General features: G+C 42.9%; 1 protein-coding gene across 1 annotated transcript in view; it reads left to right on the top strand.

Moving 5' to 3' along the window:
* MED27 (mediator complex subunit 27) overlaps nucleotides 1-17,763 on the top strand; it is a 377,771-nt gene that overhangs the window by 145,127 nt on the left and 214,881 nt on the right. Inside the window, exon 3 of the mRNA XM_040324410.1 lies at nucleotides 9,871-10,001. Coding sequence (XP_040180344.1) covers nucleotides 9,871-10,001 — 131 coding nt within the window. The remainder of the gene's footprint in view (nucleotides 1-9,870; nucleotides 10,002-17,763) is intronic.

Raw genomic sequence — 17,763 nt, 5'->3', positions numbered from 1 at the left:
GTGAACACGGACATACGGTCCGTGTTCATCCGATCCCCCACAGGGGAGAGCGGAGAAAAGACAGGGCGGTCCCTGCACAGTGTGCGGGGACCGCCCTGTCATCCGCTGGCTCAGCGGGGATCAACGGAGTGATCCCGGCTGAGCAAGCGGAGGTGCACGGGGCGGATCATTACTGATCCGCCCAGTGTGAAAGAGCCCTCAGGCCCCATGTACACGGGACGCTGCTAAACGGACGTTTAGAGGCAGTTGGATGCTTTTTTCAACTGCCCTTGAACTCATTCAATGTTATCCTATGTGACCATGTACACAGTCTTGTTTATTGCCATTTTAGGCAGTTGCGTTCTATGATAGCAAAAAAATGTGTTCAGACGCAGAAGATTTCCATGTTTCAGACGCCAAACGCGACTAAACGCCGTAATCCGCGTTTAGCAGCTTTTCGTTTTATAGGCGTTTTTAGTTTTTGCCCATTTAAAAAAATATATATATATTTTTTTAAATCTTTTAAAACGTGGCATGTAAACGCGACTAAACGGACGTTTTAAACGTGTGTTACTATCTTTCAAGTTTAATCAGTTGTAAAAGCATCAAGTGTACATGAAGCCTAAGGCTGGGTTCACACTATATTACACAACAGCAGTACGACATTCATCCTACTTTGCTCTGCGACATCGGTCCTACATTGATCCTACATTGTTCCTAGATCCATCCAACTTTCATGAACAGGATACTACTTTGATCTGACTTTGTGATAGTCTGACTTGTTCTTTGACCAATCAAAACAATTCCAGTGCGAGATAAATTCCTTTTACTGCTGCTGTAATCACATGTCGGATGTCAAAAGTCGGATGGTAAGGACAAGGCTCCTACTTTGATCTGACTTCAATGATATACATTGGGCTGAAGTAGGATCAAAGTCGGACCAAAGTAGTACAGGGAGAATTTTCAAAGTCGGACCGACTTGTGTCAGACCAGTTAAGACGGCTCTCATAGGGAAACATTGATTTTCACACGTCATGCGACATGAGCTCCCAAAGTCTGAGCGTTTGTCGGACTAGTGTGAACCCGGCCTAAGAGGACATCTCTGTGCTCTTCTCTGACCCAGTCTTCTGGTGCTCAAATGTCACAGTGAATTGCAGGCTGTGACACCTTAAATGTTTTCTCACAGCCATGGAGCATCTTTTCTTGGCTTCTGTTTCAAGTCTGTACACAGCACAGATACTGCTGCACATCGATGCCAGTGGCTTCACTGCACACACACTCGCCATTTTACATCTTCATGGTGCAATCTCTCGATCAGCACCTGGTCCCCCAACCTTTTTCTGGATTCAACAATCTCCGGTGAAGGCTGTGTGTACCCCTTGGAGGACATTTGACACTGCAGATGGCAAATTGTAAGTGCAGAGAGAAAGGGGTCAGATGGCCTCAGTAGGCTTAGATTCCAGTCACAGGTCCTGGAAGGAGTGATCATGCCTCTCCTAGGGTTCTGTGAAATTGCCCAAACCTGCTAAGACCCTCCCAGTACACTTTCTTTTGGAGCCTGTCTTGTACAGTAACTGACTTCACCCTGAATTGCTGTTTGCTGCTCCTAAGGTATTTTCTCAGCAATATCCTATTGAGGAGGGTTTCTTACAGAAATGGACAATACCTGTGGTTGACCCAGCTAGTTCATGACTCAACAAGACATGAACAATCCTTGTGTAAGATAATCCTGTATTTAGGCACTTAGGATAGATGCCATCTTGAAAGCCCAGTTTTTATTGGCGGTCTCCACTGTGCAACCTGCTGTTGTCTAAGTGACCATTTGTCAAAACCTTGCTGTCAGGACTTGGCATATGGAACAGATCCTCCTCACCAATACTACCTGCCTTTTACTGTGGGCACTCAGCACTACCAGTCAGCTTAGTTTTTCTGTGTCCCCTCACAGCTGTCAGTCTGTAATAGGACAGAATTAGTTTGTCTAACCTAAGGTATTCCTTATCTGCTCATAGGTATGTACAGTAGCTCCTCATAATGCCCTTAACTGTCCCAATTTGAACAATATACTATACCATGCCGGGAGTTGCAGGAGGCTAATAACAAGTGAAATTATTGTATTTACAGATAACTGCATTTAACGTTATTTAGCATGAATATATAACTGTATTAACTACTTGCCGACCAGCCGCCATCATTTTACGGCGGCAGGTCGGCTCCCCTGTGCGAGAGCACGTAGCCTCTACGTCGGCTCTCGCGCAGGCCACTAGGGGCGCGCGCCCCCCGCTCGCCCCCGACTCCTGTGCGCATGCCCGGCGGGCACGATCGCCGCCGGGCACATGCGATCGCTCGTTGCAGAGCGGGGACCGGGAGCTGTGTGTGTAAACGCACAGCTCCCGGTCCTGTCAGGGAGAGAAATGCTGATCTTCGGCGACGCAGTGCCGAATCGCAAAAAGTGCTCTTGTCTTTGACCAGCAATATGGTCCGGGGGTTAAGTGGTTAACGAATCTTTTTTATATATCGTATAGCATATTTGTATGCTCGAAATTGCTGGCACTGAAATGCCTCCTTAGCCAGAAACAAACTTTGTAGTATGAAGTGAGGGCGCTGTCTTCAAAAAGTACTACATTTCTGCAAGTATATATAAACATATCTATTCCGATCCCTTGTTTTGCTATTGACCAGTTATTTAAGTTTGTAATTAATTGGCCTAAAATAGCAGCATAGGCCTTTTGGCTGCACAAGGTGCCATCTGCAGGAAAAGCACAGCAGATTTAAGAGCTTAGAGTCTCACAATTAAACATCTGTGTCTGAAAATGCAAACATCCTCCCAAGAAACTAAAAACTGCACATTTTTTTTATTCACAACATAGTCACTTGTGGCTGAAACTACTAAGGAATGAGAATTATTAGCTTTGCATCCATTGTAGGTATGATGTACTTCCTACTAGAGAAATTTATATGCAATATTTTTTTCACTTTGACTATAAGAGTTATATGCTTTGAATCATTAAGCGCATGTGATTTTAATCCCCTTGGCCTTTCCAACCTTCTCCTCCCCAGGAGTGGTGTCATAGGGATATGGTTAATGATACAACATAGTGGTTTATCACGTATGAGTTTGGCTCTGAAAAAAGAGGACTCGATCCTTGAAACTTGTTAGCTGGTTGGACCTGTTCCAATGTGTGATGATATCAAGTGTCTGAAACTGCATCTGTACTGACAGGCTTTCACCTATGTTGGTTTTTGAGTATATTACCTGATTTTTTATTAAGATATCTGAAGATAATGCTTTTATGGCTACAAAAGAAAGACTGCAAGACAGAATAGGACATGCATAAGTCAACAAGCTAAAGTTGTTAAAGCGGTAGTTCACCCACAATCCCATGATGTTACCATCGAGACAGGCATTGTAGCGCGAGCTACAGTATGCCTGTCCCGATTTTTTTAACCCCGTACTCACCTCGTAGTCGTCCATCGTAGATTCCGGCTCCCGCGGGGAATGGGCGTGCCTATGGAGAGGGAGGATGATTGACGGCCGGCCCTGGCACGTCACTCTCCCCGAAGACAGCCGGAGTAGGTCTCGGCTCTTCACGGCGCGTGCGCACAGGCTATGCGCACGCGTCGTGAAGACCAAGCCTATTTCGGCTATTTCCGGAGAAGCGTGACGCGCCAGAGCCGGCCGTCAATCATCCTCCGTCTCCAGAGGCACGCCCATTCCCCGGTATCTTCGATGGACGACTACAAGGTGAGTATGGGGGGAAAAAATTCGGGACAGGCATACTGTAGCTCGCGCTACAGTGCCTGATTTAAAGGTAAAAGAAAAAATTTTTTTTTTTTTTACTGTCGATAGGGTGAACCCCCGCTTTAAGTATGCACAAACTTTTTAACAAGAATATATGATGCTTTTGTACATATGTTTTCAGTTATATTCAGTAAAACAAATGGAACTACAAGCACTTTCTTTACTTTTAGTCAAGTAAATCTAAGTGTCGCATTTTAAAATAATGTACCGTATTGTATTTTAATATCCATCGAGCAGGTGGAGCATTACGCTGTTTACAGAGCTCTATGGCTTAAGATGAAATTTAGACTCAAGTTAGTTTGAGCAGTGACTGCTCCCTTTTGCTTCAGTTTCAGTTTAGACCCCTTTCACACTGAGGAGTTTTTCAGGCGGTACAGCGCTAAAAATAGCGCTGCTATACCGCCTGAAAAACTCCTGCACTGCATACTCAATGTGAAAGCCCGAGACTTTCACACTGAGGCGATGCGCTGGCGGGAGAGAAAAAAATCTCCTGCCAGCAGCATCTTTGGAGCAGTGAGAGGAGCGGCGTGTATACCGCTCCTTCCCATTTAAAACAATGGGAAACCGCGGCAATACTGCCTGCAATGCGCCTCTGCAAAGGCACATTGCGGGCGGTATTAACCCTTTATCGGCCGCTAGCGGGGGTTAATGCCGCTCCGCTAGAGGCCAGATCCCACGGCTCCCGCCACAGTGTGAAAGGGGCCTAAGAGACCGAATGCCCGAAAAAAAAACAGGTTCTAGTGGGCTATTTCTTTAGAAAACCCATAATGATTTAGTAATCCTGTTTCAAAGCATTTTTAATCCCAAGAACACAAATGTAATATATTCTAGTTTACCAGTTCTTTAATCACATGTGTCGAACACAAGGCCCCCCCCCCCCCCCCCCCCCATGTAATTTTAAGTTGCCTTTGCACCCAGGGCTTTTTTTTCGACAGAATGTGGCAGAACTCCATTCCGCTACCTCCGGCTCTAACATTCGCTTCCCACTGTCAATTGGGAGATTCTGCCAGTATCGCGCTTCCAATCTTAGGGTGACAGTGCTCACTTACTGTATTGTATCTGACGAGAAGTAGTGATGTCACCCTAGGACAATGATGGCAAACCTTGGCACCCCAGATGTTTTGAAACTACATTTCCCATGATGCTCGATTACACTGCAGAGTGCATGAGCATCATGGGAAATAATAGTAGTTTTAAAACATCTGTAGTTCCAAGGTTCACTATCCATGCCCTAGGACGTCAACTGTTAGAACGCCTCACTCTGCTCATCTCTCAACATAAGGTGAAAGTGTAGTCTACTGGGGAGATTTGGGAATTCAGTACAGAAGCTGAATGCACAGAAAGATAGGAGCTTACTTTTTATTTCTGTCAGATCAACAAGTATTTTTCTGTTCTTGCAGCTTTTTGAAGGGCACAAAACCTTGGGGAATGCCTTTTTTTCAGAGATGTACTGAATGTTTTTTCCTCTCTGGTTTGTTCAGATGGTAGTACACCCTGTATTAAATGTTTATTTGTAAAGTAAAGATTGTGATTGGTGCTTTGATAGAGGACGGAAACCCTTCAAAACATTGGTCACATAAAGCTCTTGGAAACCAGTGTTGCCGTTTGAAAGTTCATAGTTTTGCCCTACTACTATTACTTTAGCACATTGGTTTTGATTAGGTCTGTCTCAAATTGTAAGTGTGAAGATCATCCTCTGTCATACTGTCTGCGTGTATCCATGTTGCCAACCTACCAGATAGACATTTACTGGCACAGCCAAATTTTTAATGGCAATTCCAAGTGTTACAAAATTACAGTTTAAAGTGCAAATTTCAGTATTAAGGGCTACAAACATGTACAATGTGCAATTAGCAATGTGATTTAAGGTAGATATTAAGGCAAAAAACATTTTTCTTATTTTAGATATTTGAAGTAAGTAGTTCAGGGACAGGACTCAGGAGGGCATGAAATTACAATGGGAAGGCACACAAGACATTGCTGTCAGTGTCATTGTGAGAGTCAGTGTGCAGCAGGACAGATCATGACATGACACGTCCCCTCCGGAGTCTGGGAGCGATTAGCCTGTGGCACTGCTGAGGTGTTATGGAAGCCCGGGTTGCTTTAATAGCGACCTTCAGCTCATCTCCATTATTGGGTCTGGTGTCTCTATTCTTCCTCTTGACAATACCCCACAGATTATCTATGGGGTTTAGGTTAGGTGAGTTTGCTGGCCAATCAAGCACAGTGATAGCATGATCATTAAACCAGGTGTTGGTAGCAGTGTGGGCAGGTGACAAGTCCTGCTGGAAAATGAAATCAGCATCTCTATAAAGATGGTCAGCAGAGGGAAGCATGAAGTGGTCCAAAATTTTCTGGTAGAGGGCTGTGCTGACGTTGGACTTGATAACACAGTGGACCAACACCAGCAGATGACATGGCTCCCCAAATCATCACGGACTGTGGAAAATATTTCATTTTATTTGTAAGGTCCCAAAGTCTGAAGGAAGAGTGGAGAAGCACAGAATCCAAGTTGCGTGAGGTACAGTGTGAATTTTCTGCAGTCAGCCCTCTACCAGGAAATTCTATAGCACTTCATGCTTCCCTCTGCTGACCAGCTTTATGGAGATGCTGATTAGATTTTCCAGCAGGACTTGGCACCTGCCCACACTGTCAAATGTACCAATACCTGGTTTATTGATCATGGTATCACCGTGCTTGATTGGCCAGCAAACTCGACTGACCTAAACCCCATAGAGAATCTGCTGGGTATTGTCAAGAGAAAGATGAGACACCAGACTCAACCATGCAGACGAGCTGAAAGTCGCTATCAAAGCAATCTGGGCTTCCATAACACCTCAGCAGTGCCACAGGCTGATCACCTTCACGCCACATTTTCGCAGTAATTCATGCAAAAGGAGCCCCAACCAAGTATTGAGCGCATACTATACTGTACATGGACATACTTTTCAGTAAGCCAACATTTCTGTATTAAAAAGCCTTTATTTATTGGTCTTATGAAATAATCAAATTTTCTGAGATACAAAATTTTGGGCTTTCGCTGACTGTAAGCCATAATCATCAAAATAAAAAAAATGCTTGAAATATATCACTCTGTGTGTAACACATCTCTATAAAATATGAGTTTCACTTTTTGAATTTAATTGCTGAAATTAACTTTTTGATATTCAAATTTTTTGGGATGCACCTGTATGTGTGCTTGCATGAACACTCGCATATTATTAAAACCTAAAATAAAAAAAGAAACGCTATTAGTTTCTCTTGTTTTTACACTATAACCAAATTCAGTTGACTTTATTCATTTCAAAATGGCTGAGAGATTCACATTCATACTTTTTGATGTGAATATTGAAAAAAAATAAAATAGGAAGTTACATTTAAACCTGAGTATTTTTAGCGTTCCCTTTCTATTGCTAACTTTAGTGTTACAAGAGCTGCGTTTCTTATTAGTTTGGATAGTGAGTTGAAAGTCCCCTTAGGCACTGGGATGCAAGCAGCACGTTTGAACATAGTTCTACGTGTGTTAAAGAGAGTCGTGTTCTGGATGTCTGCCTGAAGGCACTTATAAAGGGCTTCATGACAGTGAGTAGAGAACACAATAGCCTGGGAAGCCGATACTGGGAACTCCGAGAAGTGGACGTGTAGTATGCAGTCACATCGTCATTTCCTTGACATGATTACGGCAAAGAATTAATTGGTGTCAATCCTGCATGTATCTTTAGGGGGATAAAAAAAGGGATTTTTCTGTCATCCGTGTCAAATACTATTTTTTTTTTTTTTTCCCCTTGCCTGTGCTTGAATTGCTTGAAGTCCACTCGTTCATTAAATTCTCTTCTCCTCAATCAGCTGGCAGTTAATGAACAGTTGGTATGGTAAGAGGCCATTGTTAATGAAGACCCCAGAAGGTTTTGGGTCTTTTTATTGTCTCCTTAGAGATTTTTTGGCTGATCTGTCTTTGGGCAGAATGGTTTTGTTATCTGTGATATGTTTAAAATGTAAGACCTTTCTTCAGTTTTTTTATTTTTTTTAAATAAAATGATTTTCTTTCTCTTCTATTTCTGTAAAGATTGAGTGACTATTTATTTTGGATAATAATTAATGAGGAACGTGAGACAAAATTATTTTTCATCTGTAGCAATCCTTTTCCCTGATCAATGTACCTTACCTTTTACATTATTTCTTTGCCTCCGGCATTCTTAATATATCCGGCACTAAATCTCAAATAATGGTTCCTGTGTGTTGTAGCAATGGAACTGCATTAAAAGTGGATTTCAGTGACACCAGCTCGGTCTCTGCCTACGTCCATATTGGCTGATTAACATCATTGTATCTCCCAGTGTCACACCTGTTCTGTGTGTTGAAGAGTAAATCTCCCTTTAGTGATCTGACAACAACATTGTTACCAGCCCAATGATCTGTCCTCCTAGGCTGAAACTTTTTAAAAAGGAAGTAGGATAGCGGGATCGTGTGACCTGATTTTAGGGGAAAAAGTAGCAGTGGTTGTCACACATACCGGATTGTGTAGTGGACAGATATGTATAACCAATTTGTTCTGCAAGGCCGCCTTTGACACTTATATTCCCTGTCCCAGTATGAATGTGGTTTCCAAAGCCTACTGTACTTCTCTACCTGCAGTTCTGCTTTAAAGCAGAGCTCCACCCTAAAGTGGAACTCCCGCTGTCTAAAGACAGGTATTTGCACCCACTTCCGGACACAGTCTGCGGGCATGACGTCACCTCCCGTCTCGTCCCCCCCCCGTTGTGTTCTGGGAACACTCGGCTCCCAGAGCACAGCGGGAGCCAATCAGCAGGCGCAGCGCGACTCGCGAATGCGCCGTAGGGAACCGGGCAGTGAAGCCGGAGCGCTTTACTTTTCTGGTTCCCTCACCGAGGATGGCAGGGGGGCAGCAGAGTGACGAGCAATCGCTCGTCCTCTGCTGTGGACAAAACTGGACCCCAGAACAGGTAAGTGTGCTGATATTAAAAGTCAGTAGCTGCTGTCCCGCTCAGTCCAGCTGGGACGTGGAGGGCTAAGGAAGTGGGGCCAGGATTTCACGGCCCCATCGGATGGCTGATACATATATTGTCAAGTACACTAATAATTTAAAGGTGGAAAAAAAAAAAAAAAAAGTCAGTAGCTGCTGACTTTTAATATTTTTTTTTTTCAGCGGACATCCGCTTTAACTTAAAGTGATTGTAAACGATCACCTTGTAAAACAATCCATTCAGTTTAAGGCTACTTTCACACTGAGCCGCTGGGTGCGCTGGCGGTAAAGCGCCGCTATTTTTAGTGGCTTCTTACCATTGTGTTTGCCGCGATTTTCGGCCGCTAGCGTTGTGGTTTTAACCCCGCTAGCGGCCGAAAAAGGGTTAAAAACGCTGCTTTGCTGCATTTTGTGGGCGGGTTGAGGCGCAACCCCATTGTTTTCAATGGGCAGGGGCGCTATAGGAACATTTTTTTTTACAGCTCCTACTGCGCCTCAAAGATGTGGCTGGCAGGACTCTTTTTTTAGCATCCCGCCAGTGCAACGCTCCAGTGTGAAAGCCCTCAGACTTTCACACTGGATAGAAAGAAGCGGCTCTTTCAGGGTGCATTGCAGGCGCTATTTTTGTCGCAGTAGCGCCTGCAAAGCGCCTTAGTGTGAAAGCAGCCTAAAACTGAAAGAAAAAGCTTGGTGTCGTATGATCCTATAAAAATTATTTTGCAAACAATTAGTGTTGTGTACACCAAGACTTTGCTATATATCAAAGATAATGTATCTAAAGTCAGAATTCCAAAAGTTTGTTTGCTGTAAGCGAAATTAAGGAAAATCATCAACTGACTTTTTTTTTTTTTCCCTTTATATATTATTATTATTGTTGTCACTTTTGAGAGTTTTCTTCCCACTTTCTGTGCTGTTTACAGGACAGTAAGTTAGTGGAAATCTCTCGAATGAGGCCCAGATGGCAAAAATTCTGACTGATTTCAACCATTCCGTAATGAATCTAAAAAGGTTGTGCATGGGGAAACCCAATTGGTGTTTGTTTTTTGTTTTTTAGATTTTTCTTCTCTTTGGTGAAAATTGACCCATACTTATTGCTTTATTTTCCCAGTTGCAGTACCATTCTGGCCTAGCTTCTGGTCTGCTAAATCAGCAGTCACTGAAACGTTCAGCCAATCAGATGGGAGTGTCTGCCAAGCGTCGGCCTAAGGCCCAGCCTACAACCCTCGTTCTTCCACCACAGTAAGTTTTGTCTTTTATATATACAAGATATGTTCAGTTGTTGTTTAATGAATCTTTTTTACTTTGGAAATTGCTATTCTGTGTCCTAATTAATGTTCATTCTTGTTTTCTGTCTGCACTCATTTGATATTAATGCATTCTTTGGATGGAAAGAAGTCAATGCTTCCTTATTGGTTACTCTAAGTAACAATGTGACCTTGTAGAATGAGTAAAAGATGAAGCAGGAGGCATATTTAAAACAGACCGTCAGTCATTTTTTCAACTATTAATTCTTCTGCCCTTGTTTTAACTTTGGGTAGTAAAACATTTTTTTTTCTGCCAGTAAATTCCCAATACTGCCCACTTCCTGTTTCTTGTCTGCTAAAAAGCCTAGGCTTATGACGACATGCACAGTTCGCTATCACTCTCTTGAGAGTTTGCCAGGAAGGGAGGGAGGATGAGTCATAAGAGGGCCAATCAGAGCTGCAAAGCTGGAGGTGTGCCTCTGTGTAAATCCAGGAAGTGGACAGGAAGCAGCTTCAGCTGCCCACAGTTAAAATGTCTGCAACCAGACTTGGTGGAGGGAGGTTTCTGCAGCATATTTGGCAAGTACAGAATCACAGTATATATAAAATATGCAAAGTGGTTGGAGGGAACCTTCAGAATGGTAAAGATGTTTTTATTACAAATTATGTGAGCAGACTGCAGTTCCTCTTTAAAATGCTTAATGGGAGCTTGCCCTCTATGCAGGGTAAGACCATGTGCTCAATATTTTTTTTCCCCTCTCCAGCAACACATGCACAACTTCCCTTTTGCGTATCTGTTACTCCATTCAGCTGCCGGAATCACACATAATAAACCCTGCAAACAACTTTTGTTGTGAATTGGCTCCCTATACAGTGCTGGGGACTCGCTGCCTGTCCCATTTGATGGTGCCAGGCCAATTACCAGGAACCAGTGCTTTAATTTCCCTTACCTTAAGTTATGGGGAACATGTGACCCACTTCGCTTTGACTGGTACAAGTCGTTTAACCCCCATCACATAACTGCGGAGAACACCCTGAATATGTATAACAAATTGAAAAATTTGCTAGGAATCTAGCAGCCAGCTAAAAAAAGTTGGGAGCCAGAAAACACGCCGTCCCGCCAAGCTCGCACTCGGAAGAGAACGCATTCGTGAGTAGCGCCCGCATATGTAAACAGTATTCAAACCACACATGTGAGGTATTGCCGCGATTGGTAGAGCGAGAACAATAATTCTAGCCCTAGAACTCCTCTGTAATTTAAAACATGCAACCTGTAGAATTGTTTAAACGTCACCTATGGAGATTTTAAAGGGTAAAAGTTTGTCGCCATTCCACGAGCGGACACAATTTTGAAGCGTGATATGTTCGGTATCAATTTACTCGGCCTAAAATTATCTTTCACAATATAAAAAAAATTGGGCTAACTTTACTGTAGTCTTATTTTTTAATTAAAGTGTATTTTTTTCCCAAAAAGTGGGCTTGTTAGACCGCTGCACAAATACGGTGTGACAAAGTATTGCAATGACCGCCATTTTATTCTCTAGGGTGTTAGAATAAATAATATATATAATGTTTGGGGGCTCTTATTAGAGGGAGGGAGATGGCAGTCAAAACACAGTGAAAAACACATTACAATTGCTGGATCGCTGTTTTACATGTAATGCCAACGGTCACCACAAACTAGCGCCAGATCACAGAAGGAAGCTTCCTGGTTTAATGCCTAAGGAAATGATGTCATGCATTCTAGGAGTCTTCAGGAGGGGAGGAGAGTTTTTATCAGCTAAGCACATCCTCCTGCCTTCATGCCTGAGCTAAGGACAGATGGATTCCAGGAAGTAAATGCTACATGAATCATCTGCCCTTACTCAAGACAGATGCAGCCAGAAATGCTAGGGGGATGTTTTTCAAAGTGATTTCTCAACAGAACAGAACATGCACAGACATGGATGGGGAAGTTTGCTTTAAATATTAAAAATGTATTTAAGAGTGTTTTTGGTTTGTGGTGCTCAGATGCAGTGTAGTATTACTTTTGGACCCATATCATTGGTGACCCCAAGCAGTATGTATTTTTAAATCCTTCACACCACCTCCTCCCCCCGGACTTTTAAGAGCTTCTTGATCCTAGGAGATGAAGGTGGGCATTTGGGTCATGTGACCGCTGTGATTGGCTATCACAGCAGTCACATGATTGCAAAGCTTCCGATCGCAAGTATGGATCAAGATTTTTCCAATTCCCACCAGCAACTGTGCTAGGACCATGCAGGGTATGTGAGCTCAGCACAGAAATATTTATATTTAGGTCACATATACACTATTTAAAAAAAGTAAAGGGACGCCTGCCTTTACACACACATGAACTTTAATGGCATCCCAGTCTTAGTCTGTAGAGTTCAATATTGAGTTGGCCCACCCTTTGCAGCCATAACAGCTTCAACTCTCCTGGGAAGACTGTCCACAAGGTTTAGGAGTGTGTCTATGGGAATGTTTGACCATTCTTCCATTTGTGAGGTCAGGCACTGATGTTGGATGAGAAGGCCTGGCTCACAGTCTCCGCTCTAATTCATCACAAAGGTGTTCTATTGGGTTGAGGTCAGGACTCTGTGCAGGCCAGTCAAGTTTCTCCACCCCAAACTCACTTATTCATGTCTTTATGGACCTTACTTTGTGCACTGGTACACAGTCACAGGAAGAGGCCATCTCCAAACTGTTCCCACCAAGTCGGGACCATGAAATGGTCCAAAATGTCTTGGTATGCTGACGCCTTAAGAGTTTTTTTCACTGGAACTAAGGGGCCAACCCCAACCCCTGAAAAACAACTCCACACCATTTTCCCCTCTACCAAATGATTTGAAGCAGTGCACAAAGCAAGGTCCAAAATAACGTGGATGAGCAAGTTTGGATTGGAGGAACTTGACTGGCCTGCACAGAGTCCTGACTTCAACCCAATAGAACACCTTTCTGATAAATTAGAGCAGAGACTGCAGGCCAGGCCTTCTCGTCCACATCCGTGTCTGACCTCACAAATGTGCTTATGGAAGAATGGTCTAACATCCCCATAGACACACTCCTAAACCTTGTGGACAGTCTTCCCAGAAGAGTTGGAGCTGTTATACCCTACAGACTATGTTCATGTGCGTGTAACGGCAGGTGTCCCAATACTTTTGGTTATATAGTGTTATGTGGCCTCTCTGTTATTAAATCCCACCGCCAAGAGGCCGCATATATGCGTACGGCCAGTGGGAAGAGGTTGGGTTCAAGTGCACTGTTATTGTTTCAATTTCCCTATATTTTCATATAATCTAAGGAAATCTAGGGAGTTTGCCACAAGCCCCCTTTCCTTATTGCAATGTATTAACTACCAATATTGATGGGATAGCTTGCAGATAACTTGTAATGAAGAAGTAATCCTTACAGCGGCATCTCTTTTCCTCCCTTGAATTTGAGCACAAAGAGCAGCCTAATTAAAAATTAAAACACTGTTTGCATTTTATGCGCAGCAAGATAGGTATTTGTACAAGGCCGGGATTGAGCTAATAAGAACAAGATCAGTGTCCAATAAGTTTCATTATCAGGCAGCTCACACATTATTCTCTGGGCTAGACTAACCCACAAGAACATTGTTAAATTGGCAGCACAAGGAAATCTCACCATTGTTTTCATGCTCTGGCCTCACTTGTAGATTACTGAAGTTCTGTCAAAGAATTTTCCCATAGACATAACTATGCTGACCTTCAAACTCCATCAGAAGGTCCTGGGAATGGTCCTCAAGGTTTCTTCAGTGGTTACATTGTTGTTCCCTTGAGATAACACCACTCCAGGGGTATTGGCATTTTTTGTGATATGGCACTTCTTTAATTTAACTGACAATTGTGTGGGTGTGCGACCCTGTACCCAAATAAAATTGATGTCTTTTTTTTTTTTCTTTAAATAGAACTTTCTTTTGGTGGTATTTGATTACCCCTGCGGTTTTAAATTTTTGCGCAAAATTATATTTTTTACTTTTTATGCCCAAAAAACATTCCCAATAAAATTTAAAAAATCTAATTTGTTCATCAATTTAGGTAAAAAAATCACTTGGGGCCAGATTCTCATACATTAACGTTGCTCCTGGGCAGCGTAACGTATGTGATTTACGTTACACCGCCACAGGTTTACATCCTGATTCTCAGAACACTTACCTGTAAACTTGCGCCGGTGTATCGTTAAATCGCTCGGCGCAAGCCCTCCCAATTCAAATGGGGCGGGCACCATTTAAATTAGGCGCGCTCCCGCGCCGAGCGTGCTGCGCATGCTCCGTTGGGTAAATTACCCGACGTGCATTGCGCTAAATGACGTCGCCCCGACGTCATTTGCTTAGACGTTTACGTAAATGGCGTCCAGCGCCATTCACGGACGTCTTACGCAAACGACGTATTTTTTTTTAAATTCGACGTGGGAACGACGGCCATACTTAACATTGGTTGCCCCTCATAATAGCAGGGGCAACCTTACGCATCGCGTACGCTACGGAAACAACGTAAATTCTCAGCGTCGACCGCGCGCATGTTCGGGAATCTCGCGTACTTACCTCATTTGCATAGACGACGGGGAAAACGACGATGCGACACCTAGCGGCGGGAAAAAAAATTGCTTTTAAGATCTGACAGCGTAAGAGCCTTACGCCTGTCAGATCTAATGGGTATCTATGCGTAACTGATTCTAAGAATCAGTCGCATAGATACCCGGGGCCAGATGAGGAGTTACGACGGCGCAAATGGTGTTGCGCCGTCGTAACGCCTTTGAGAATCTGGCCCTTTGTGTATATTGATTTGCGCAAAAGTTACAGCGTGTACAAACTATGGTATATTTTTGTTTATTTTATTTTTTACTAGTAATGGTGGCGATCAGTGACTTAGAGCAGGACTGCGATACTGCGGTGGACAAATCGCTGGTGCCGACCAAATGACACTTTTTGGGTAGCAGTGACACTAATACAGTGATCAGTGCTAAAAAAAAATGCGCTGTTATTGTACAACTTTGGTCCCAATGTAATGCAAATTCAGCCATACAATCTGTATGGCTGAATTTGCACCGCACAGGCATCGCATGTGATTTGCACAGCAGTTCGGTGTGACATCACAATGTCGCACAGCACACTAATGTGAATCTGTTTTTAATCTGTGCACAAGCAAAAAATTGCAGCCCCTACAAGTCATCTTTAGTTCCAATTCTAAATGTTTTCTGCCTTTTTTAAACAAACCTAAAACATGCTGCAATTTTGATCCTACTGCCTTTTTACAGTGTGGTCGGTTTTTAGTTTGTTCCGTTTCCATCCAGTGTTCATGTCCTGTTATCTGAAAACAACTGCAACAAGGATTGAAAATAGAGATTGTTCTCTTTTCATTTGTCTTTTATAAACTCTATGAAGCTTTGGCAGTGAGAATTTGCAGCAACCTTTTACATTCGGGAAACTTTTTCAGAGACTTATTACCGTATTTATCGGCGTATAACACGCACCCTAACTTTAAGAGGGAGGTTTCAGAAAAAAACTTTCCACAGCCCCCTGCGTATAACACGCAGGCACAGTTTACCCTCTATTTTTATACCCTCTATTTTTAGGGTAAAAAAGTGAGTGTTATACGCCAATAAATACAGTACTTTGATATTGATGGCTTTTATGTGTGTGTGCTTTGTAAACAGAAATTTAGTTAGTCATTTTCGCAGCCTCGACTAGATCTGTGTCGCTGTGTTTAGAGCGCCTCCAGGATTACTCGCTGAGGTTCACTGATATTATCTACATATGCAAGCTTAATTATTATTAATACGCCTTAATCCTGGTCTATTAGTTGACAGTGAACACCAGTGAGAAGTTTATAATCCAATTTGCATTATTAAATGCAGAGCACAATAACCACAAGAAAAGATATGATTGTTCGATGGTAAATGTCCAGAAATGTAAGCTAGTCTAATATTTTATATTTTAGCACTTTTTTTTCCGAATTGATGTCTGACAGAAGCGGTAGTTTTTATATCGTATAATAATCTTCCTCTTTCTCTCCATGTTTTTGGGCAGGGAAAGGAGATTTTTAAGAATCTGGAAATCACGATGAGGCATTTCTTTTTAACCATAGATAAAAGCACATTTAGTCATCTTTAAGTGGATCGATAACCCACTAGATGGTGCCTTTTTATATCTGCTTTGTGGTCAGCTTCAGTTACTTTTTAAAGTGTGTGAAAACAAATATTTGAAAATAATGAAATTTACGTATTTATTCTACTATACTGCCATGGGTGTGTGTATGTATGTATGTATTAGGATTGTCCCCATACCGATACTAGTATCGGTATCGGGACCAATTCCGAGTATTTGCGGGAGTACTCGTACTCCCGCAAATACCCCCGATACCGAAATAGAATACTCAACCCGCCGCCGCCGCATCCCGCCGCATCCCCGCTTGGTTAATATGGGCGGGGAACATTACAGCTTTCATTTGAATAGCTGTAGTGTTTCCCGCCGCGCCGCCTATAGACACTCCCCCTTGCTCGGGTGAACTGTCCAATCCCGAGCAAGGGGGAGTGTCTATGCGCGGCGCGAAAGACTACAGCTATTTAAATGAAAGCTGTGATGTTCCCTGCACGCTGTTTAACCAGGCGGCAGCGGCGGCATCGGCATCTAGGTATGGGGGGACATGGCTGGTTATATGGGGGACATGGCTGGTTATATGGGGGACATGGCTGGTTATATGGGGGGACATGGCTGGTTATATGGGGGGACATGGCTGGTTATATGGGGGGACATGGCTGGTTATATGGGGGGACATGGCTGCATATGGGGGGGGGACATGGCTGCATATGTGGGGGGACATGGCTGCATATGTGGGGGGACATGGCTGCATATGTGGGGGGACATGGCTGCATATGTGGGGGGACATGGCTGCATTTGTGGGGGGACATGGCTGCATTTGGGGACACATTTAAAAAAAGTATCGGTATTCGGTATTGGCGAGTACTTGAAAAAAAGTATCGGTACTTGTACTCGTTCCTGAAAAAGTGGTATCGGGACAACCCTAGTATGTATGTGTACGTACGTATGTATGTATATTTATGTGTGTGTGTATATGTATATGTGTGTGAGATATATATATATATATATATTTTTTTTTTTAAATGCTGTAATTGTTAGGGCCACTGGAGCTGAATTAAGAAATTTTGAACACTGAGCGATGATGTGATTTTGACCTACATTTGTAAAATAAGTGGAGTTAGATTGCCGTAGTAAATAAGCTAGTGTTTTTAGACCCGTAGAGCACCATTAAGACCATGTACCCCATTTGATTTAGTGGGAGAATTTTGTCCCGGACTGGCCATACATTATACAATTTTCTTGTGCAGTTTTTGCTTTAGATTTACCTAAACAATATAATATGACATCAAGTCTAAACACTTTCATTTGTATGCAATCGGGCAGGCCCTTGGACTGCATAGTTGAAGGTAAATCTAAAGGAATATTTTAATAAGAAAATTGTGTGCATAGACAGTGGAACCAGTGGACACATTTTCATATCTTTGAGTTACAAATACTTTTGTACTGTTAGGAGTTTTAAAGGCAGAAGTTTTTTTTTTTTTTTTTTATCAAAATGCATTCTGTCAAGATAAATAGCCTTCTGTGTGTAGCAGCCTCCCCAATACCTGAGCCTCATCTCTGTCCAGCAATGTCCATGAGTCCATCAGTTGTCTGGGACTCTCCTCCTGATTGACTGAGAAGACAGCAGCTATGC

Source organism: Rana temporaria, chromosome 9 (assembly GCF_905171775.1).
Source record: "Rana temporaria chromosome 9, aRanTem1.1, whole genome shotgun sequence".
NCBI classification, from domain to species: Eukaryota; Metazoa; Chordata; class Amphibia; order Anura; family Ranidae; genus Rana; species Rana temporaria.
Note: the sequence above shows the minus strand (reverse complement) of the source record. Positions and strands in the feature narration are given on the sequence as shown.